This window comes from Drosophila ficusphila, unplaced genomic scaffold, assembly GCF_018152265.1.
Source record: "Drosophila ficusphila isolate 14025-0441.05 unplaced genomic scaffold, ASM1815226v1 contig_414, whole genome shotgun sequence".
Classification (NCBI taxonomy): Eukaryota; Metazoa; Arthropoda; class Insecta; order Diptera; family Drosophilidae; genus Drosophila; species Drosophila ficusphila.
In genome coordinates, this window is record NW_025064328.1 from 21,580,567 (window position 1) to 21,606,283 (window position 25,717).

The 25,717-nt window shown below is 40.4% G+C and overlaps 1 protein-coding gene across 2 annotated transcripts in view; it reads right to left on the reverse strand.

The window, feature by feature from the left end:
• Positions 1-8,630, reverse strand: part of LOC108101728 (guanine nucleotide exchange factor DBS) — a 240,935-nt gene extending 232,305 nt beyond the window's left edge. Inside the window, exons 1-2 of one of the 2 annotated variants that reach the window (XM_043208208.1) lie at positions 8,511-8,630; positions 8,376-8,437 (exon numbers count right to left, since the gene is read on the reverse strand). In XM_043208208.1, coding sequence (XP_043064143.1) covers positions 8,376-8,396 — 21 coding nt within the window. In that variant the 5' untranslated portion in view covers positions 8,397-8,437; positions 8,511-8,630. Of the gene's footprint in view, positions 1-1,098; positions 1,155-8,375; positions 8,438-8,510 lie in introns of those variants that run through there. The other variant, XM_043208209.1, reaches the window with a different exon arrangement.
• Positions 8,631-25,717: the final 17,087 nt, after the last annotated feature.

Below are 25,717 nucleotides of genomic sequence, written 5' to 3' on the forward strand. Positions count from 1 at the left end.
ATAACGCGCCTTTTAAAAACTAAAACGTAAGACAATTTTTGTATAAGAACTTTGATAAAGCAAACCTTTTTACTTAAAACGTAATGCCTACTGCCTACCCCATAAGAACGATTGCGTGATTATTCAGTTTCGCCACCTGCTGCTTACCACCTAAGAACGATGGCGTGATTATTTATAGCGTATTATCATTTCTAGGTTATCATCTATCACCATACCAAATTTCATCAAAATCCGTTCAGCCGTTTAGGCGTGAAAGAGTAATAGACAGACAGAAACATTTTCACATTTATATATTAGTATGGAGTATGGAAGTATGGATATATATATGTATATGAAAAACAAAAAACCCATTATGAATACCAAAGAAGCAATTTAAACCTTTTATGATGTAACGAGTACCTCACGGACACTATCTCAGGTTAGGTGTTTGGGTCGGGGGAGAGGGCGCACGCAGAACTAGAAAATCATCCGGCCTCTCGCTCGCCAGCAAATGGGGTGGTGTTTATGCCGCCTCCTCCAGAGTCGCCTGTGGTCATTATCTTAATAAAAAAAAAGTCTGCGTGACGAGGCAAGCGATAAGAAAAGGGGTCACAAAGCTCTATCAAACATCCAAACGAACTTCTTTGGACCTTCGATCGCCTGCGTCTGAATTAATTTTAAAATTTGGTTTCTTGGTCTTTTCATAACGTTAAGTTTTAATTTAAAAATGGGTTTGATTTTGCCCATTGAATTAAATCCCGCCGTGTGTGGGCTTTTTCCTGCTTCTTCTTCTTTTTGACAATATATAGCATTAAAATTACCGTTAAATCTTCAAATTATTGAAGAACCAACGTGTAATATTGCAAAACACTCAGCAATGGCCAAAGTTTTAATGGTAACAAAATAAAATTTTTCCTTTTCTTATATAAAACAAAAACAATTTTCTTTATCTTTTAAACACCAAACGAACTTTTCCCTAAAACTATCGCCATCTGGTGGCGGAACGGAGTTCGCTAGGTTTACTAGTATATAGATATAGGGTGATATTTTCTTCCTCTTTGTCTCTATCAACCTTTCCCTTTTTCTTCTTTAATATTAATCGTTGCAACTCGCACTCACCCGCACTTTTTGGCGTTCCATCGAAGACAGCGCTTTCCCGAGGATTGTGGTGGCTTGGATATCTAATAATGATGATACAAAATTCTGTCCAAACGTCATGTAATAAGGACTGATACCTGTTGCAGAATGGACTGCTGTTCGGAGAGCGCAGCAAATACTACTGAGGTGCTCGTCCCAATCTTTCTGATCTGCCCTGGGGTGAATAGGCGGCAGTCAAAGTATGGGAAATTGAATATTACCTTAACAATTTCTGAAAAGCTTCAGCCCTGAACTGCGAGCCATTGTCAGAAACAATGGTCTCTGTTGCATATACTTCATAACTACATCCGCCGTAAGTTTCTTCACAGCTTTGAGGAACACAAACTTAGAATAATGACTCAGAACTATAAAGATACCTATACTACCGCTGCGAGAACGAGGATATGGGCCGAGAAAATCGATATAGAGTCGTTGGAAAAATCGTTCCGATTCTGGTGCCACGCCCATGGGAGGCCGCTGTGTCCTATTTGGCGGCTTGGTAGTCTTTCAGACTACATCGTTTACTAACCCTGGCCAGTAATAATATCTTCGAATCCTTTCCAACGTTTTATGAATGCCCCCATGGGAAGCAAGGGGATCGTCATGATTTTTCTTCATGACCTCTCCGACTAGTCCACTTGGAACCCATAGTTTCCATATGAACGTGTCATGCAGTTGGTCTCCCGTAGCGTGATCGGATCGTCGATAAACCAAATTATCTAATACCTTCAAATCAGGCAACTTATCAGTATTAGCTTTTACGCGCTCGGCCAGTTCCACATATTTCTCCGACTTAAATTCCTGGGAATTAAGGTCTATTAATAAACCCTGCATCGCATCCATAGCTGCTGTCTCTGCTTCGTTTACTCTGGATAAGGCATCCGGTACGACATTCATCTTCCCACTTCTATGCTCGATCTTGAAATTGAATCCTTGGAGTTTCAAAGCCCAGCGAGCTAGGCGAGAATGGATTTCAGTTTGGGACATTGACCACTTAAGGGAGGCATGATCGGTAATTACAGTGAATTCATGTCCTTCCACATATAGACGAAACCGCTTGATGCAAATCATAGCCGCCAGACATTCCTGTTCTGTCACTGAATAATTTCTTTGCGCTTTATTTAATTTTTTGGACACAAACGCAATTGGATATTCATCACCCTGGCCGGACTTCTGCACCAATACCCCTCCAACTCCAGACTTGCTTGTAAAATCGGGGCTTTGCAGGACTGGGGCAGAACATACCATTTCCTTCAACGAAGGCCTTCTCGCCTTCTGGGGTCATTTGAAATTTTTTCCCTGGCTTCAACAAATCCGTAAGCGGAGCACCCACCGAGGCCAAATTACTGATAAATTTGCGATACCACCCCACCATGCCCAGGAAACTTCGAAGAGATCTTAAACTTTTGGGTAGTGGAAAGTCTGCCATGGCCGAAATTTTCTCCGGATCAGTACGGATAATACCTTCACCTACGATATGCCCTAAATACTTTACTGATCGCATGCAGAATTAGCTTTTTTCTACATTGAGCGTTCATCCAGCTGCTTTTATTTGATCAGCCACGGCGCCTAATACCTTTATATGAGTTTCGAAAGAATCTGAGACCACCAAGAGATTATCTAAATAGACGAAAACTTCGTTTCTAAGTTCGGGCGGTATTACGTTATCCATCAACCCGGTCATTGTTTGGGATGCGTTAGTTAGTCCAAATGGACTAACTTGGTTCAATGGCTTCCTCGGAACTGTAAAAGCAGTTTTATCTCGAGAATTTATATCTAAAGGAATCTGCCAATATGCATCTTTGAGATCCATACTTGAGATGTACATGGCTTGGGGAAGTCGAGACAGAATGCCATCAATTTGTGGCAAGGGGTATGCATCCTTCGTTGTTACCGAATTGACTTTCCGACTGTCCAGACATAAACGCACCATTCCAGGCTTCTGCACCAGGACCACGGGCGAGGACCACGCACTCTGAGACTCCTCGATGACCCCCATCGCTGACATCCGATCGATTTCTTGGTAAAGAAGCTTTTCGACTGCGGGCGATGCCGGAAAATGACGTTGCTTCACTGGCTTTGCTTCGCGGACATCGATTTTATGGCATATAAGAGAGGTTTTCCCCAGCCCTGATACAGCAAACGATGGGAATCTCCCTATTACCTCAGTTAGACAAGAATGCATGAGAATCAGCTGCGATTTCAGAAATCTGCATGGATGGCGGCAAGAGATTGAACGTGGACCAAAAACTAATTCCCAAATACAAGACTTGACTTAGCGATGGAACAATATGAAATTCCAAGTCCATGGGCATATCCTTGTATTTTACTTCCGTTTTTAATTTTCCCACAACGTCTTGCTTTCGACCATCAGCTGTTGTGGCCACTGTAGGAACTATCTTAAAAGGAATTCTACCTCGGAATATTTGTTCTGCCAACTTGCCTCCAATGACATTGATGGCGGCCCCGGTATCCAGCAGACCAATAACTATTCTATCTAAAAGTCTAACTTTGGCGTATGGACGATTATCATTGTTTTTAAACCTTATAGTATAGATAGTTTTAACATTTCTCCAATATGCTTTTATTCTATTTTTATTTATAGATGCCATGCGATTTTGAGGAATTTCTTTGAACTTATTTTCTTGATGGGTCACTAAACTTGGCCAACACACTTCGGTCGAACTATCGGTGATCAAAACATTGGACGTCTGGACTATTTGGGAGGGCTTTATGGGTTCAGATCCTTGTTCGACTGATTTTCGGAACAGTCGCCGGCTGTCGACTGCTGGCGGTGTTCACCCTGCCGTTTTTTTGGCACCTTGAACAGTTTGGCTTGTACGCATTTGCGGCACCACACCCGAAACAAAACACCCTCCGTTTGCTTCCGCAATCTTGGTAGCGATGGCCTTCCTTTCTGCAATTCCAACATATTAGGGCCAAAGCACCCACTTCCGCATCCTGATCGCTCTCAGAGAATTCCGCTGCCTCTTCCATTTCTTCGAACAATTCAGAAACCTGCTTCCGGAATGGTACAACTCTCTGATAGCCTTGGGATTTTCTAGAATCCTCCAAAAAAGTTCCTTTTTAGAATTTCCACCAATTTCATCTCGGTAAAAGGTATATCCAGATTGTCCATCAACTTTTCAATCGCATCGTAGAAAGAATCGAATCCTTCTTTTTCCGCTGCTTTTGATCTCGAATCGATTCCCGGATATCTAAATCTGATCGGGCATCTCTGAATTGCCTTCTCAGTGCCGTACATAAATATTCCCATCGCAATTCCTGCGTGTTTTTATGATATCGCCAATAGAACTCTCTAGTTTTTCCTTCGAAAAGAAGACTTGCATTGCTGCTGAGGACTGAAAAGTTCCCTTCAAGTGTTTGGGTTGTGAGAGCTTCTACCCGGTAGATGAAGCTATCAATGCTGATCCCATCGGGATTTTCACTAAAGTGTTGTTTCCAACTATTCATAATGTGGCCTACTTTATCGGGCCTATGGCTTAAATCGGGAATTCCTTCTCGACTGGCTTTCCGATATCGGTTCCCCCGACCGAAAATGCAATAAATTAGTCTGGATTAATTGAGACATTTTCTCAGATAGCTAGGTTAAAAGGTCGTTCTGCATTGACTGCACTGCACTCGCAACTGCGTTTTGAATTAACTCAGACTGAGCCGCCCCCAAAACTGCTGACTATGATGAGCCACTGGGCGTACGATCGCTCGCCAATAAAATCTGTCCTTTTTGCCCTCTTGTGTTTTGAGATGGGGTTGACGGCTTCTCAAAGCACACTGTGTTGCAAGTAGGGCAGGTAGACTTGGTTTTGGAATGGGTTATAATACAAGATTGGTGGAATTCGTGCCCACACTTTGTTTTGTAGATTTTCCCACTATCGAGACTGTTCTCACACAAAGGGCACTTTTGTGCTATGTTTCCCTCAGAATCTGGCATGTTTAATTGCGAATAAAAAACTTATAAATCCAATATCGTAAAAATTTAAAAGACTAAAATGGCGAAAATAGCCAGAAAATGGTAATAAGAGTAACAAGAAAGGAAGCTAGCTTCGGCAAGCCGAAGCTTATATACCCTTGCAGTCATCAAATATGTCGAACAAAATGCATAAAGGCTAAACAACATTGAAGCTAAGGCGATTTTTCTATTCATTTTCCACATTTTCGACTATACATCATATGAGAGCTATATGATATAGTCGTCCGATTTTGATCAAATTTAATTCGTAATTCAAGAGTTGTTAGAAAACTTTATATTCCAAAAATCATGCTTATCTAATAAAAAACAACGATGTTATCATTATATTTCCGTTATTTCTATATAGATTTTTCGATCTTTCCTATGGTAGCTATAAGATATAGCTGCCCGATTTTTTATGAAACTTTTTCTCAATATTAGGGCTATTAAAAAACTTGATATTTAAAAAATCATGCTCGTGGGAGAAAAATCAACGATGTTATAAATTTATTTCCATTAATTCTATATATATTTTTCGATCTCTCCTATGTCAGCTATATGATAGAGTTGTCCGATTTTGATAAAATTTAAACCGAAATTCAATAGTAGTTAGAAAATGACATATGGAAGAAATCAAGTCGATCTGATAAAAAACAATAGAGTGAGAATTTTTTATTTCATTCTCTTGTATTGGAGCTATCCGATATAGTCGGCCGATCCGGTCCGATCCAACTTATATACTGCGTGCAATAACTATACACCTTTTGGGAAAGTTTCAGCAAGATAGCTCTAAAACTGAGAGACTAGTTTACATAGAAACAGACAGACGGACAGACGGACAGACGGACCGACGGACCGACGGACAGACGGACAGACGTACATACATATTTCGACTCAGATGGTGATGCTGATCAAGAATATATATACTTTATGGGGTCTAAGGTGTCTCCTTCACTGCGTTGCAAACTTCTGACTGAAATTATAATACCCTTTTGCTCTGCAAGGGTATAAAAATGAAATAAAATAGCATAAATAAAGGAAAAATTTTAAAAATTTAAAAATTAATTGGTTTTGGTAGTAATATAATATAAAACAATATGTAATGGTATAAATAAGAGACAAACTTAAAAAAAATGTATAGAAAGTCCGAACGAACAAAAAGGTGTTAAATTCGATCGAATCTGATTTATTGTAGATATCGAACTCAAACCAAATTTTGTTATATGACAAAGAATTCGCGTAGGTAGACAAACACTTGAAAATATTCGGAACAAAGTAATCACAAACTCGGAAACAAAAAGTTGTCATAAATAAACTGACTAATCCCCGTGAGAAAAAAAAACCGAAACACAAAGAAGAAAGAAAAAAATATAAGGAAGAATATTTTTGCACGTGCCTTACGCCCGTCGCTTGCTGCTTGCACATCTACAAAAACAACGAGTGCGGCTGGCGCTTGCGGTTAGGCGGCTGCGATCAAACGCTTTTGCCTATTACACTGTGCGACAAAATTTAACAAAATCTTTGTTTAAGTTACTTTTTTGATTGTTTTCGGTTAAGGTGCATAAATTATGCACAAAAATATTTATGCCACATTTTAAGTGATACGATTTCTTTTTTCATGGTAAATTTTATGAAATTATTATTATGAAAATAATTAACACAAAATATTATTTTTTTTTTACTTCCAATAAACTATTATTTTTTTTTAAAGGGAATTTTTTTCCTGATTTTTTTTTGGCTTTTTTAGAGGTATCCTCGCGTTACAAGTTCCATACGTAGTCGCCCAGAGTATAGAGCTGGGAGAAAAAAATTTTAAAGCATTCTTATAAAAGCCTAACGGTATATTTGCTTAATACATTTTAATTAATAGATATTGAACTTGCATGAACGCTTATAACGGTGAAAAAATATTTTCCCAATATGTGATTATAAGGCTGTGAAATATGCAAAACCGCGCGTTTTTGAGACATTTGAGTGTGCGTAAAAGCTGATTGGCTATTGATATTAACAAATCCACAAACTTATATTCTTATTTTGATTAGTAGAAGTGAAAAATAAGAAAAAATCAACTTAAACATTTTTTTGTCGCACAGTGTTATCCGAGCTACGCACACTGCAATTAGGGTATACCGATTTCCCATTTATCGTGGTCAGTAAATTTAATAAACTATTAAATTACTGCTTTTCCTATGCCCAAAAAAATGCAAATGTACATTGATCCTATAAGTCTGATGGAAACAATCCTATCGATTCGAAACCAAAAAAAATTTAGAGTATCTATAGAAAATTTTCCGTCTCCCAAGATCGAATTGAATAGAGGCTAGTCGACTAAGTGTATAAACTCCTTGGTCTGACTATTTCCGAATCGACTGATCGAACTTCGAGCGAGGTTTGATGCTGGTTTGATTAGTGCGGACCAGAACCTTGATTAGGCCAACGAAAAAGTCGTTTAATTCACGCAAGAGTCTAAGAATGTCTGCACCATTTAGGCTAAAACGAGGATTGTGACGTTGAGCCACGTGAAATTAAGCGGCCCTTAAGTTAGGCGCAATTTTATAAGATAATGATTATTAATTATAATGTAAAGAGTACATCACGGACACTATCTCAGGCTAGATGTTGGGGTCGGGGGAGAGGGCGCACGCAGAACTAGAAAGTCATCCGGCCTCTCGCTCGCCAGCAAATGGGGTGGTGTTTATGCCGCCTCCTCCAGAGTCGCCTGTGGTCATTATCTTAATAAAAAAAGTCTGCGTGACGAGGCAAGCGATAAGAAAAGGGGTCACAAAGCTCTATCAAACATCCAAACGAACTTCTTTGGACCTTCGATCGCCTGCGTCTGAATTAATTTTAAAATTTGGTTTCTTGGTCTTTTCATAACGTTAAGTTTTAATTTAAAAATGGGTTTGATTTTGCCCATTGAATTAAATCCCGCCGTGTGTGGGCTTTTTCCTGCTTCTTCTTCTTTTTGACAATATATAGCATTAAAATTACCGTTAAATCTTCAAATTATTGAAGAACCAACGTGTAATATTGCAAAACACTCAGCAATGGCCAAAGTTTTAATGGTAACAAAATAAAATTTTTCCTTTTCTTATATAAAACAAAAACAATTTTCTTTATCTTTTAAACACCAAACGAAATTTTCCCTAAAACTATCGCCATCTGGTGGCGGAACGGAGTTCGCTAGGTTTACTAGTATATAGATATAGGGTGATATTTTCTTCCTCTTTGTCTCTATCAACCTTTCCCTTTTTCTTCTTTAATATTAATCGTTGCAATTCGCACTCACCCGCACTTTTTGGCGTTCCATCGAAGAAAGCGCTTTCCCGAGGATTGTGGTGGCTTGGATATCTAACGTTAGGGGGCAGAAAAAAAATATAAGGAGCTGAATTTAAAGCTACCCAATCACACTGCACAAAATTACTTCACATTTTCCGGTCACCGATGCGCAAACGAATTTTTTTTCTCTTTGAAATTAACACCTAAAAAAACACTAATTCTCTATTTATAAGCTATAAAAAAATTAAATCCAGTCCTTGGTCCTCCGTCCTTCCTTCTTCTCGCGCCCGCTTTCGTCCAGTGTATCCTATGCCTTCCTCTCCTCTTATGCAATCGCTGCAGGCGGTTTTAGAAGCGCCAGGCCTTTGGCGAATCTCCCCAGGCCTGGCGGAATACCGGAACTACGATTTTTACGGTTTTTAGGAAATAATTCATATCCATACGTTAATGGAATGGAATGAATTAAATAAGGAATGACAAAATTTAAAAAGTGATTTCGACAATTTGTATAAGTCGTTAACACAAAATCGAACAATTCCGCAAATTACAATAAATAAACATGCTGAAATATTAGAGGCCCGTTTTAATACAGCGCATACGCTTATACATACATGACCAAAGAGACCGTTTAGGTAAAACTCTTTGGTCTCAAGTATCAAAATTCTTGATCAAACACTGATCAAACCTAATGACAGTAAAACTACCTTCGTTTTATATAATATAACTGTTTCAGTACCAACCATCTTGAACACTCCTTTAACAGTGGAAACTGAGCAGGAATATTTAGAAACCCCAGAAGTCGATCCATTAGAGGCAGTAGACTCTAATTCCAATTCTCCCGAAATAGAGGATAAAGATCTAAGCAATCTCGCCATACCTGCTGTTTTTATTTAATCTGAATTATTAGATCAGGAACAAACCGATTCTGACACGAGTACAAGTGTAATTGAGCAAAGGCCTTACATCATGGTGGACGAATCGGCAGCCCAGAGGGCTTACATAAAAGACATTTCGTACGCTGTGCCCGAATTTGATGGAAAGAAAATCCATCTGCAAAGATTCATAACAGCAATTAAGTTAGTTGATCTAAGAAAAGGGAATTATGAATCAATTGCCATAGAGTTCATAAAGTCAAAAATAATTGGCTCGACCCTTTAAAAGGTACAAAATGAAACAACAATTAAAGTAATATTCCAAAAATTGCAAGACACAATTGTTACAGAGGTAACAACCGTTCACACGGAGGAAATAATACAAACAATAACAACAACGTCAGGGTAGCCCAGAGCACTTCGGGAAACTCTCAATAACCCTTGGATACTCAACAATAGTAAGCCATAAGATTCACACCATCAATCTCAGTCTAAACATATTCGTATGCTTTAGTAATGTTGCAACAGGCAAGGAACTTGCATTTTTAGTAGACACAGGTGCAGACATATCACTAATTAAAGAAAATTCTGACGTCTTTCGCGATTTAAAATCAGATAATATTATAAACATTCAAGGCATTAGCCAGGAAGTCACTAAATCAGTGGGTCAAATTTCCATTGAGATCCAGACTGATAAGTATATAATTCCACACAATTTTCAAATTGTAAATTCACAATTCGCTATTCCCTATGATGGAATACTAGGAATCGGTTTTATCAAAAAATATTACTGTCAATTTTATAAGAAAAAACTGATTTTGAAGGATGATGAACCAGTAAATATCAAGAACTACAGAAATCCTCACAACCAAAAAGATGAAATTCAAGCCCAGGTACTAAAATTAATTCAAAATAAATTTGTGGAACCATCTGTATCTGCGTATAACAGCCCACTATTGTAAGTTCCGAAAAAGTCTCTTCCAGGCTCGGAAAAGAAGAAATGGCGATTAGATATTGACTATCGTCAGATTAATAAAAAACTGTTGTCTGATAAATTTCCGCTCCCTAGAATTAATGACATTCTAGATCAACTAAATAGAGCCAAATACTTTTCATGTATCAACTTAATGTCAGGTTTTCATCAAATTGAACTCAAAAAAATTTCAAGATATAACTTCTTTTTCAACAAGCAATGGTTCGTATCGCTTCAAGCGATTACCATTCGGCTTAAAAATAGCGCCAAATTCTTTTTAGAGAATGATGACTATAGCATTCTCTGGCCTAGATACTTCTCAAGCATTTATTTATATGGACGATCTTATAGCCATATGCTTATTGTTAAAGTAATGTTTAATTATTTGAATTTAAACTGAGAAACTACATATGTATTCAAACATATGGTGCTAGTATTTTTTTGTTTGTTTTTAAGCACCGGGCACACTTCTTTCACCGATCTGGCAATCTGGTTACTTCTTACTGACGCCTCAATTATCAAGCCTACTGAATAAATTGCTATTTTACTTTAAACTGTGTTTTTACTTGAGCGAATAAAACTTTAATAGGTTATGGGACCAGTTTACGCAAGTTACTCAAGTAAATAGTAAAGGCAATAGTGCGCGAAAAGAGGAAAAGCTTTTCTTCAGCGCAGTTGTAGTCAAAGTCGTTCGCTTGGTGTGAAGTCTCGTCAACGCAGTATTATTGAAGATGGATTTGGCGAAACACATCAAACCCTTGGCTGGAGAAGCGGCCGATTGGCGGAGAAAATTGAGAGATATGCTGGACTGCCACGAAGGTGCAGTGGACGTCATTGAGGGGAGGTTAAAGAAACCCGAGCCCTTATCAGATGATGCTACGGATGATGAAACCAAAGAGAACAAAAAGGCGGGTGATCTTTTCCGTAAGGCAAACAGCTATGCTAAGTCAATGATCTCGAGTTCAGTTACAGATACAGTTTATCAAAAGATAATGGATAAAGAGACAGCGTTTGAAGCATGGGAAGCATTAAAGGCGAATTTTGAAGCATCGTCCAAGGACCAGCTGTTCAAAATTTGTACAGAGTTTTTTGCATTTTGTTGGATCAACGGAGAGGATGTTTCTACACATGTTGCAAAATTAAGAAATCTATGGCATGAGCTCAATAATGGATTAAAGTCTAAGAACGAGCATGCATTACCGGATTTGATACTAGTCTGCAAAATTTTGAACATTTTACCAAGTGACTTTGAAAATTTTAAATCAAGTTGGTTACTATTGTCAAAAGATGATGATAAAACTGTAGAAGAGTTAATTACCCAACTATGTATGCATGAAAGAAATTTTCAAAAGGCCACAGAGGGAGCCACGGGATCAGCATTTTTCGCAAGCAGTGGAAAACCAAAGTCAAAGAAGAAGTCCAAAGAAACTGACAGTTGCCATTACTGCAAGAAAAAGGACATTGGGTGACAGACTGCAGGAAGTGGATTTCTGATGGACGACCAAAGAGAAATGCTCCTCAAAGCAACACCGTAGATACCAATTTAACTTTAGTTGCCGTCTCTGAAGATGCTCTAAAAATGGAAACAAATTCATCGGCAGACGCAGGTTGGTGGATCGACAATGGAGCGACGAAACACGTGACCAGCTGCCCAGACCAGTTCGTTGACTTCCAAGAGTTTCATAGTCCATGCGTCATCAAAGCTGCTGGAAAAGAATCTCTCAAGGCGATTGGGAAGGGAACAATCGAGATTCTGTCCTTCACTAAAGATGCGACACTAAAGATGACGTTGACCGATGTTTGGTATGTTCCGAAAATTTCGAAGAACTTATTCTCTGTTTTAGCAGCCCAAGACAAGAACGGAAACAGCAGATTTCATTCAACAGCAACCAAGTGCTGGCTGGAAGTAGAGGGAAGAACAGTACTGTGCGGAAGTCGTGAGAAAGGCGGGTCTCTGTACAAGGCATCGATTGAACCGGTCATTCCTGACAAAGAAGAAAGAGTCAATGTTGCAGAAGCAGAAAGTTCTACACTGCAGCTGTACCACGAAAGATGGGGTCACCAAGACAAGAGACACGTGAGAGAGATGCTCAAAAAGGAGTTGGGCATTAACGTGAAGCTGGTTAAAGAAACTTGTGAGCCCTGTATTTTCGGAAAGGCGCATCGTCTACCTTTTGGCACAAGAGCAAAGACAACAAAACCAGGAGAACTTGTCTCCACTGATGTTGTAGGTCCTTTTTCTGAATCCTTCAGGAAAAAACGATTTCTAGTTGTTTTTAAAGACAGTTTCACAAAGTTTCGTTATGGCTTCGTAATCAAACATAAATCAGATGTTAAAGTCGTTTTAAAACAATTTTTAGCACATTCGAAGACACTTGGACACAACATTAAGGAGCTACTCAGCGACAACGGCGGGGAATTTGACTGCAAAGAAGTCAAAAGCATTCTAGCAGAGAGTGGAATCGTTCAGAGACTGACAGCGCCATACACTCCAGAACAAAATGGTGGCAGTGAACGCGAAAATCGTACGATTGTGGAAATGGCAAGGACATTGAAGTATTCGAGCTGCGAAGTTGATTTTCCAGATGCAATGTGGGCAGAGCTAGTGTCGACAGGAGTCTACATTCTTAATAGAACCGGAAAATCATCCAAAGAAGGAGTCAGTCCCTACGAGTTGTGGATGGGGAAGAAACCCAGGATCAAACATCTCCGCATTGTTGGATTCACCTGCTACGTCCATGTACCAGCTGAAAAGAGGAAGAAGATGGACAAGAAGGCAGTTAAAGGTGTGCTCGTAGGATACGATGGTGACGAACGTTACAGAATCTACATTCTAGACATTCATCAAGTCATCGTGTCAAGAGATGTTCAATTCGAAGAGAGACCAAAAGAATGTGAATGTAAAATCGAGCTACCACTAAAAGACATCGAGAATGAAAGTCAAGATGAGATTAAAGACGATGTCAATGATGAGGCAGAGATCAAGATCGAAGAAAGTGTTCATGATGAGCCATCAGTCAACACTGAAGAAGAGTACGAATCCTTCACTGAAGAAGAGTTTGAGTCAAACACTAAAGAAGAGACAAACAAGAGAGTACTGAGAGATCGTTCAACCTTAAAGAAGCCCCAGCATCTTGAATATTACGCCATGACAGTAGAAGAGGTTGTGAATCAGATGACTGAACATCCTGTGACGCTTGAAGATGCCCTAAGGAGCAAGGATTCAGCAGAGTGGAAGAAAGCCATGGATCAAGAAATCGCCTCGTTGAAAGAAAATCATACTTGGACTTTAACCGAACTTCAACCAGGTGCAAAGGCGATACCATGCATGTGGGTCTTCCGGCTGAAGAAAAATCCTGATGGCAGCATTGATAAGTTCAAAGCAAGACTCGTTATCAAGGGATTTAGTCAACGTTACGGCATTGACTACAATGAAACTTTCAGTCCAGTTGCAAAGATGGGAACAATTAGATCGATACTCAGCATCTCAGCGAGTGAGAAGCTGCATTTGAAGCAGTTTGATGTATCAACAGCCTTCTTGTATGGACAACTCGAAGAAACCGTATTTATGAGACAACCACCAAATTATGAAGATGGATCCAGCAAGGTCTGCAAGTTAAAGAGAAGTCTTTACGGCCTGAAGCAAGCACCCAGGTGCTGGAACAAGCCTCTTACAGTCTTTCTTCAACAACATGGATTCAAGGCCAGCGATGCAGATCCATGCCTGTATATTCGAGAGAAGAACGGACAGAAACTTATACTTGTGGTCTACGTGGATGATGGTCTTCTAGCAGCAACAGATCTCAGCGAGATGGAAACTTTTATTGGAGAGTTGAAATCGGAATTTAAAATCGTCTCAAAGAAAGCAGATTATTTTTTGGGACTTGAAATTGCACAAGAAGAAAAGTGCATTAAGGTTTGTCAAAAGAGTTACGCACAGAAAATTTTAGAACGTTTTAATTTTTCAGAGTGCAAGCCGGTTTCAACTCCAATGTTAAAGGGCACAGAAACTTCCACACCAGGGAAAGCTGACGAGCCAACCAAATTCCCGTACAGGCAGGCAGTTGGAGCACTGATGTACCTGATGCTTGGCACGAGACCAGATCTGGCATACAGTGTGGGGTTCATTTCAAGAACACTGGAAAACCCTACTCAAGACGATGTCGTGCGAGTCAAAAGAGTCTTCCGATTTATAGCAGGGACTCTGGACCTGGGAATCGTTTATCGAAGCAATGTCGAAGTGGGACTTCTACAAGTGTTCAGTGATGCAGACTTTGGCGGTTGCATCAAGACAGGGCGTTCTACTTCTGGAGTCGTCGTGAAGTATGCAGGAGGCGCAGTTTCCTGGACTAGCCAACGACAAGCAGTTGTTGCGACCTCAACTACCGAAGCAGAGATCATCGCAGCGAACGAGGGAGCCAAAGAAGCAATTTGGTTAAGCAGACTCTTCAGAGGGATCGTTAAACTCAAAGACGTTCCCGTCATACAAATTGACAATTCTGCAGCAGTGAGACTGGCCCAAAATCCGGAGTTTCACCGCAGAACCAAACATATTTCCATCAAACACTTTTTTATAAGAGAAAAAGTGACCGAAGGGAAACTTGGCGTTCAACAAATCTCCACAGAAGATCAATTAGCAGACATTCTTACGAAGCCGCTGCAAAGAACACGCTTGAAGATTCTTTCGATGAAGATAGGACTCATATAGTAAGAGGGAGAGACTCAGAAATTCAACTCTAATTAACAAGGGAAAGTGTTAAAGTAATGTTTAATTATTTGAATTTAAACTGAGAAACTACATATGTATTCAAACATATGGTGCTAGTATTTTTTGTTTGTTTTTAAGCACCGGGCACACTTCTTTCACCGATCTGGCAATCTGGTTACTTCTTACTGACGCCTCAATTATCAAGCCTACTGAATAAATTGCTATTTTACTTTAAACTGTGTTTTTACTTGAGCGAATAAAACTTTAATACTTATGGTAAAAATTATGTTTTTGAAAACTGTAGAAGATTTAACCTCAAATAACATCCCGAAAAAAGCTCATTCCTCATGCATGAAGTCACTTTTCTAGAACATAAATGCACTGATAAAGGAATCTTGCCTGAAGACAAAAAATACGACGCCATTAAAAACTACCCAGTCCCACATGACCCGGACAGCGCTAGAAGATTCATTGCATTCTGCGACTATGCACATCACATAACTAGGTTATGCAAAAAGGATGTAAAATTTGAATAGACAGCTGATTGCCAGCATGTTTTCGAACACCTTAAATCGGCTTTAATATAACCAACTTGTTACAATACCCAGATTTCAGCAAAGAATTTTGCATAATAACAGATGCAAGTAAGCAAGCGTGTGGAGCAGTTTTAACTCAAAACAAGAATGGACTCCAACTTCCAGTTGCATACGCATCAAGATCCTTTACAAAAAGTAAAAGTAACAAGAGTACAATAGAACAAAAACTTTCGGAAATTCATTGGGCGATAACACACTTCAGACTATACCTTGCATGTAAAAATAATGCTATGTTTCTTTAAACACGGAAAGAAAATTACTGCAAGATATGACGTTAGCGACTTATAACTAATGGAATCCTTGACTTAGATCAGTTTTCCAAAGGCTTGAATTGCAAGCCGGTATACACAAAATCAGCCAACTCAAAGTGGTACCGTGGGAAAATATCTTTGAACAAGATATTTTCAAAATAATGGGCAATAAGATATTTAAATCATTAAGAGAAGCTGGAGTACCTCTGGAAAGCGTTCTTGGTATAATCTACTCAGCAGACCTTCCGACAACAAGTCTCCCAATAACTTCAACATTTGCTGATGATACTGCCATTCTAAGTTAATCTAAGAGCCCCATGAGAGCAACGCAAAACTTATCTGCTTATCTCGCGCTTTTGGAGAAATGGCTAGCAGATTGGTACATAAAGGTTAACGAGCAAAAGTGCAAACACGTCACCTTTACCCTTAATAGACAAACTTGCCCCCACCATCTCTGAACAACATCCATATTCCACAAACGACAGAAGTAACGTATCTTGGAGTCCACCTTGATAGACGGCTTACCTGGAGAAGGCATATCAAAGCCAAGAGAGCACAGCTAAAATTAAAAGCAAGAAGCCTACACTGGTTAACAAATGCTCGCTCTCCGCTTAAATTGGAGTACAAGGTAATTCTGTACAATGCAGTTCTCAAACCAATTTGGTTTGCGTTAGTAACCAAGAAGTGATCCAGGGAGCGCAATCAAAGATACTGAGAACAATAATATTCACTCTCTTCAAGTGAACGGTCGTGTTTTTTTTTTTTTGCGCTCCGAATTTTTCATTTTTATCGATACAAACCAGCGGTGGTTCTGTTTTAAATTTGAATATTTAAACATTTAAATGCACTTGATTTCCAAACCGTTCGCTTCGCGAGTGAATTTTGTGCGTTTTATCATAAAATCAAAACTTTAACGATCTGATTTTTGTCTTTTTGCCTACTTTTTTTGTGCTTCGTCCGTCAACCGTAGTGTTGGTGTTAGAAGTGCATGCATATTAACTGACCCGCTGTCCCGCTCTCCCGCTTTTCTCTTTTGTACTAACAAACTCGAAGCGTGCAATTTATACGCTCTTGCGGTACATTTGAGTTGCTCGCTTACAAATTTCGATTTTATTTTCTCTCGGCACAGTGGTCCGTAGCATAATAAACATGGACTCCTACATTGTCTGCTTTAAAAAAACCTGCCTGATCAGGCTAAACTCACTTGTTGGCTTTGTGACAAGATGGTGCACACTAAGTGCACTGGATTCACAGGGCGGACAAGTGTTGACATTCGTAAAGGCCTTGGTTTGCAGTTCTGCTGTGAACCATGTCGCGAAACTGCGAACGAGATCAAGTCGTTCATGCGCCAAAATAAAGGTGGCCGAAAGGGATAATTTTGCCAGGGCCAGTGATCTACTCTCAGCGCTGGACTCGCAGTTTAATAGCCTTAAGCTATTAGAGGAGTCCCCGAAGCGCAAAAGGGCTGATGGTGGTACGCCTGAGGGAATCGTCCCCCAACTTCAAAGCGACCAGCAGAACTCCTCTGACTTTAGCAACCCCTCAAATGTTGCTAAGATCGGCAGGTAAAAAAAAATTCGGACGCCGATCAATCCGCAGTGGAGTGTGTGGGACCAATGCAAATAAAAAGTTCCGAATTGTCTGAAGGTGGTTCTCAACCTGTAATTCCACCCAGTCCGCTAAATATTCCCCCACAAGAGGTTTCTGAGACCGGACTACCGGCCCAAACTGTCACTGCAGGTCCACAGCCTGCAGTAGCAAAACCCCTTATTGTGATTCCATAAACGAAACAAATATTTGTTTCTCGACTACACCCTGATCTCACATCATTTGATGTTTCGTCTTATATCAAAGACAAAATAAATGCCGATAAAGTGAAGGTGGAAAAATGTAACTTCTCATATGCTAGGAACATCTCATCTTTCAAGATAAGTGTTCCTGTCGAACTTTTAACACCATATGCTCGAGCGATTTTTGGCCCGCTAAAATGGTGGTTAGGGAGTTCGTAACAAAAATAAAAAAGAAAGGCCCTATGGGAATAAAACTCCCCGGCCGGGACCAACAAACTGCGCCGTCCTTAGCTCAAGAAACTTACCACTAACATCCTATTTAGCTATCAGAATACAAGAGGGTTGCGTAGCAAGCTAACAAAATTGTATACTGATAGCTTTCGTTTGCATCCCAAGTTATTGTGTTTACAGAAACCTGGTTAGAGCCGGAGATCTTTAGCTCCGAAGTTTTTCCCGGTAAGTACACAGTATATAGGCATGACCGTCCCTCTAGACGGGGAGGGGGCGTCCTTATTGCAGTGGACGCTAACCTCACAGAAGATCTTTTGAACTTTAAGTTAGAATTTTTATGCGTAAAACTATCTGTCGCTGGCAGGTTAATTTGTATTACCTGCTCTTACATACCTTCTTCGTCCGATCTTGAGGACTATTTTAGGCACCTATCAGTTGTAAAGTCAATTTCGAGTACCTTGTCCGATATTGATTAGTTAGTAGTTCTAGTTGATTTTTTTATACCTGGAACTACGTGGTCCCCGGATGATAATTTCAATGCTTTACAACCCATAGGCCACAATGAATTCATTGAACTCAACAATGAGTTCGCTTGGCTACCTTTATAGCATTATTTTTAACTGTTATACCAGTGTCGATAGTCACCTCGAAAGCAGGGTGATACGGATCTTCAGGTAGCGTAAGTGGTGTTGCTCTGGAAAGAAAAACGCTTTCAGGATTTGAGACGAGGCACAAATCAAGTAAACGATCTAATGAGTTTCGAACATGGTTTACCTGACACAGTGTCAGGTATGACCTGTATGTCAAGTAGACTTGACATAGTGACTAACTTTAGGGGCTAACTTTCTGAAACTTATTCATCTTATATCTGGCAATGACTCTACTCCGATCTCTACTCCTGCAATAATATGGAACTGGCAATCAATTTGTTTTTTAACTCGTGTGTTCCGCTATATAACCCGACAACATCCAATAAACCACCTTGGTTTAGCAAGGATTTGTCACACCTTAGGAATTTAATGTCCAGACTTTATAAAAAATATAAGGTTTCAGGTTTTCAGTCTCTTTTTGGAAAATACATAAGAGCTCGGTCAAACTTTACCGTGCTTAACGCTCAGTGTTACAAAAATTATTTAGTCCGTTGCAAGTCCCACTTTTTACGGGATCCTAAACGGTTTTATAATTTTGTTAACATTAAGCGCAGAACATGTTCGTTTCCGCCTTCACTTTCGTTTGAAAGTATGACGGCTAATGCTGATCAGGCAATAGCCGATCTGTTTGCCCAATTGTTTCAAACAACATACTCCACAGAGTCTCATTCAAGTGAGCAATATTTATACGCCATACCTAAGTCGAACTTAATATTTCGTCCCACTTTAAACGAAAGCTCCCTTCTTTTGGATCTTCAAAGTGTTACACCAGTTTACTCCCCAGGTCCTGACGGGATTCCTGGGTGTGTTCTTAAACACTGTGCTAATGCATTGTGTAAACCCCTTCTCAAGCTGTTTACTCTATCCCTACAATACTTGTTAGTTTTCCCTTGTTGGGAAGGAGTCATTTGTTATTCCCCTTCATAAAAAGGGAAACAAGTCGGATGCTAGCAATTATAGAGGTATTTCTAAATTGTCAGCAATTCCAAAGCTTTTTGAGCAAGTAATAACTCCTCACTTGCAGCACCTTTGTAGATCAGTCACATCTCCATGCCAACACGGATTTATAAAGCGCAGGTCTACTACAACAAATCCTGTAGAGCTCGCGTCCTTTGGGATAAATGGCTTTAGAAAAAATTTTTAAACTGATGTCATATACACAGACTTCAGTAAAGCATTTGACTCTGTAAATCACTTCCTTTTGATTCGCAAACTTGACATGATAGGGTTTCCAGTTGATCTTTTAAGTTGGATCTCTAGTTATCTTAGTGTAGTGGCCGCACACAAAAAGTGCTTTTCAAAAATTCCTTAAGTAGTCTCCTCAGAGTTACCTCTGGTGTACCACAAGGAAGCCACCTGGGACCATTACTTGTTACCTTCTTTATTATTGATCTTTCATTGGTCATTGCACATTGTAATGATGATGTAAAACTGTGTCTGTATTGTGAATCACACAACATTTAACACTTGATTATAGCGACAGGTGTACCACGCGGAAATGGCCAGGTTGAAAGGATTCATAAGCTCGTCGTACCAATGCTTGCAAAGTTAAGCTACGGAAGTCTAGTTGCTTGGTATAAATACGTACGACAAGTTCAACAGATCATTAGATCGAGAAAAGTACCGTTCAGAAGCTCGAGATAACATCAGAAAACTTCAAGACGAAAACAAGAAAGCTTTTGATATGAAACGAAAACAAGAAAGAATCTATAAGATCGATGATGTAGTAGCAAATAAAAGAACTCAGTACGGAGTCGGGCTAAAGCTTAAGGAAAAGTTTCTAGAGCCTTATAAGATAGTCGTAGTAAAGGACTATGGGCGGTATAAAGTAGAACGCATAGGAGATACTGAGGGTCCGGTTAGAACCTCAACAGTTTCGGAGTATATGAATGAATTCCATAGTCACGTCCATTCGAGGCAAACGAACAGTCAGGAGGGCCGAATGTGGGATTTGAATCAGGCGGGTTTCCTCCACGGCACACTCGAAGCGGGTTGAGCTATATGGCAACACTTAATTAAATATATAATCGATACTTTTTAAGACTGCCGATTCTTGCGTGATGAAGCGAGAGTCGTCGTTGAGCATTGAAAGGAAAACAACACCAATTTTGTTAAACTTAATCTAAGCGCCATTATGTTAAAATGAAAACCGAAAAATAAGTTCTATGCGATTAAATAAATATCTTACATGAATAATCGGAAAATACTAATCGCATTTTTATCTCTTCGTAAATCATGAATAATATATTAAGTTCTTTAAAAAAATTTATTTCAATTTAATAAGTTGCAATTATTGCAGCAAGCACATACAAGGCGTAACATGTAATTTTGCACAAAAATATTTTGAAAGGAGAACAATATGGGAGCGAGTCCTGAAGGGTAGTTTTGGGTAAAACCAAACATTACAGAACAATTAATACTCATTGTGAAAGACCAAAAACAAAAAGTTAAAGGCTCCGTTACTTCTGGCGACGCTTGGTGCGTTTAAATTTTCGTACTTGAAAAAAAAAGGTTGTGAACCATTTCGGACATTTGCAAATTTTTTTTTTGGAATTATTTCAAAATGCCAAATTCGGCCTCCAGTAACATTCAATTTTTACCGGCCAAAGTGCAATCAATTTTGTGCAAGCCAACGCATTGATAACTAATTAAACGGCTATTAATATATTGAGCAGTTTGATGATGCTGATATATATTTATATATATATTGTAGTAGGTTGTTTGGTAATGACATACCGGTTTTTACATTCAAATTTCACGCTTCGCTTGTGAAGTCAAATATAATCGTATCTTGCAATGCTGTATATCGTTTCAAAGTTATTGGCATCACGTTTAAAATGACATTTATAGCACTTAAATCGGACAATGCTAACTATGTTTAAACCTAATATTAGATTGTTTGGTAATGACATACCGGTTTCTTTATTGATTTGATTGATCACCAGTGTCTAATCGATCTAGAAATGAGTCGAGTTTATTACGGTGCAGCAAAGATTTGCAGATTGATACGCGGTCGAAAAGGTTTTCTTTGGGATAACTCATACATCGAGATTTTTTGTTAAATTTTTCGACTTTAAATGCCTATGGACGGTTTCCGTGCTTAGTTGCAGCTCCTCTGCGATGGTTCTAATAGTCACATGACGATCTCGATACACTATGTCAATGCTTTTATCCGTATTAACGGTCACTGGTCGTCCGGAAGGCTTGGGTGTTTCGGTATCAAAATTGCCACTTCGGAATCGCCTAAACCACTGTTCGGCGGTTTGAATCGAAACTTTGTTATCTTCTAAGACAGCAATAACACTTTGCGACAAAAAAATGTTTAAGTTGATTTTTTCTTATTTTTCACTTCTACTAATCAAAATAAGAATACAAGTTTGTGGATTTGTTAATATCAATAGCCAATCAGCTTCTACGCACACTCAAATGTCCCAAAAACGCGTGTTTTTGCATATTTCACAGCCTTATAATCATATATTGGGAAAATATTTTTTCACCGTTATAAGCGTTTTATGCAAGTTCAATATCTATTAATTAAAATATATTAAGCAAATATACCGTTAGGCTTTTATAAAAATGCTTTAAAATTTTTTTAACCCAGCTCTATACTCTTGGCGACTACGTATGGAACTTGTAACGCGAGGATACCTCTAAAAAAGCCAAAAAAAAATCAGGAAAAAAATTCCCTTTAAAAAAAAATAATAGTTTATTGAAAGTAAAAAAAAAATAATATTTTGTGTTAATTATTTTCATAATAATAATTTCATAAAATTTATCTTAAAAAAAGAAATCCTATCACTTAGAAGGTGGCATAGATATTTTTGTGCATAATTTATGCATCTTAACCGAAAACAATCAAAAAAGTAACTTAAACAAACATTTCGTTAAATTTTGTCGCACAGTGTAATCGGTCTGCGAGATTCCGCAGCAGTTTTTCCCTGTGCGAAATAAAATTTCAAAATTGCCCGAATTCTGCGTTTTTGAACTCCATTTCAATCGATTGTAATTTTTTAACGTGGAAGCTCATGTAAACAACAACAATATGTCATTTTAAAGGTTATGCCAATACCTTTTAAACGATATACAGCATTGCCAGATACGATTATATTTGACTTCACAAGCGAAGTGCGCAATTTGAATGTAAAAACCGGTATGTCATTACCAAACAACCTAATATACATACAGGCTGCTGCAAGGAAACTGTGGAAGGACGCAGCCCGCCACGACGGGTATCGAATGGTGTGCAAACATCACCGCTACCTCTTCCTGAAGATGACAGGGCCACCAAACCTGGCAAGCCAAGTGCTAAACCAGGCAATGGCCAAAAGGGCGAGGCAAAAAAAGCACCGTCAGCAGGTGCCAAAGAAGGTGACTGGAAGAAGGTGGAGTCACGAGCAAGGCAGCCACCCAGGCGCAAAAGTCGGCCAGATGCAATTCTGGTGAAATGCAAGAACAAAGCTGCATATGCTGACGTCCTAAAGGCGGTACAGAGCGAAAGCTCGCTGCAGTCGTTTAAACCAAGTGTCACGGCTATTAGGCGCACTGCGGCAGGCGAAATCCTGCTACGGATGACCAAGGCTGCGGATGAAAACACCTCAGGCCTCCAAAAGGCAGTCCAAAATGCTCTTGGAGAAAAGGCTGAGGTTCAGTCAGTCTCAGACAAGGTGGTGGTTGAGATCTGCAACATCGCCGAGTGGACCACAGCGGATGAAGTTTTAGAGGCAGTGTTCGCGCAATTGGATTGTGATCTGAACGCAGATGCGGCGCCCAAATTAAGAAAGGGCTACAGCGGCACCCAAATTGCCTCGATGACACTCCAAAAAAGTGTAGCAGACCAACTACTTGGTCAGAAGAACCTGCGCATTGGTTGGTCCATCTGCCGAGTTCGTGCGAAAATCGAGCCCAGAAGATGCTTTAAGTGTCTAAACTTTGGCCATATCGCGGCAAGATGCAGAAGCAAACATGATGCGAGCAACTGAACCTAAACCATTGTCGAGCGGCCCAGGATCTCTTAACGCAAACGGTCCGGGAAGAAAGGATAGACATTGCCATATTAAGCGACCCCTACTCACCAAAGCAGGAAGGTGTCTGGCACCAAAGTAGCGAAGGCGGAACAGCCATCTGGAGCTGTAGCCAGCCGCCAGCACAGCTCACCCATTGGAAAGCATACCATTCCTTTGCAAGAGCCCGGTATAAGAGCACCTATATCTATAGCTGCTACATACCCCCGAGAATCCCGTTGCCAGACTTCCAAAGAATAATAGAAGAAATAGCTCAGGATGCAAATGAGAAATCTCCTGTCATCATCGCTGGAGATTTTAACGCATGGGCCACAGAGTGGGGAAGCAGAGCAACCAATCCAAGAGGTCGGATTCTCGTAGACACCCTGGCTCACCTGGATGTCTGCCTACTGAACTTTGGAAATGCGAGCACCTACTGCAGTGCAGGACGCGAATCCATCATAGACATAACCTTTGCGAGTCCTGCGCTTTCACGGATATCTCGATGGACGGTCTCAGGAAGATTTACACATAGCGACCATAATGCCATCATAGCTGAGTTCGACTCCACGGCTGCCCAGAACAGACAAATGCCCATGCGCCTGGTGGGGTACAAAGACAGCACGTTCAATAGGAATGTGTTCCTCAGCAGCTTCCAGGATATCAGTATGGCAGGTGACTCCAACACTTGTGCAGCTAACATGGCAGACGTCATAAAGTCAGCCTGCGATGCATCAATGAAAAAGGCCTATACTGGAGGTAACAGGCGCTGCCCCGTCCCTTGGTGGAATGAGGAAATATCGCGTGCTCGAAACGAATGCCACTCAGCAAAGCGACGACTGCAGAGATCAAGAGGAAGACCCCATTTTGACCAAAACCTAGGTATCCTCAGAGGGAAACGAAGGCTGCTCAGTCACCTGATCAAGCGAAGCAAATCGGCATGCTTCCAGGAGCTCTGCGAAGCTGCAAACGCGGAACCATTTGGTGGAGCATACAAATTGGTTATGGGTAAACTTAGTAGACAGCCTATGCCAACGTGCCCAACGCAGCTGGAACACATCGTTACCACACTGTTCCCCCGGCAGCCACCACTTATTCCTCTTATGGGCCCAACCCCCGAGGTAGAAGACGCGGCGCTTACTAACACAAACGAAGTGCTGGAAATAGCGGCGAAGCTTAAGGCGAAGAAGGCACCTGGGCCTGACGGCATACCCAACACGGCCCTTAAGACAATAATTGCCGCACGTCCAGATACATTCGTTGAGTTATTCAACAAATGCATTGGTGAAGGCACAACCCCACGAAGATGGAAGACCCAGCGGCTGGTACTCATTCCCAAGCCGGGGAAACAGCACGAGGACCCGTCAGCCTATCGTCCCTTGTGTATGCTGGACTCGATTGGCAAGATCCTGGAAAGACTGATCTGCAACCGCATAGAGGACGAGCTTGAAAGCCGGCAAGGACTCTCAAATCATCAATACGGCTTCCGTAAGCATCGGAGTACAACCGATGCCATTGGGGAGCTTGTGAGAATTGCTAGCAACGCCATCGAAGGTGAACGGAACAAAAAGGAGTACTGTCTAGTATGCACGTTGGATGTAAAAAATGCCTTCAAAACAGCAAACTGGAGCAAAATCATTGAGGCCCTGATACAAAAAGAAATCTCGCCGTATCTGATAAAGCTTATCGAAAGCTACTTTGAAGAGCGCACACTGTTGTACGACACGGACACGGGTAAAAAACAACAGATAACCGGTGGAGTTCCCCAAGATTCTGTACTTGGCCCCCTCCTCTGGAATATCATGTATGATGAAGTCCTGCAGCTCGTACTGCTAACCGGGTGCACCCTCATTGGGTTCGCCGACGATATCGCCCTGGCAACAGTTGGCAAAAAACTAGAGGAGGTAAATGTTAGATGCAGTGCTGCGGTCGACCAAATCATTAACTGGGTAACAACGAATGGACTCTGCCTTGCTGAAAAAAAATCAGAAGCAGTAGTGATAAGCAGCAAAAAGAAGCTAGAGAACACATCCATCCGAATTGGGTCTACCACTATCGATTCTCAACCGGCAATCAAGTACCTGGGGATAATGATTGACCACAGGCTCAAGTTCAGCCAACACTTGCACTACATTAGCCGTAAGGCGGCTACAGTAACCACCGCCATAAGCAGGATCATGGCAAACACCAGAGGCCCCAAGCAGCAAAGCCGCCAACTCCTAGCTGGAGAAGTCACCTCCACCATATTATATGGCTCGGTGGTCTGGGCTTCGGCGTTGAA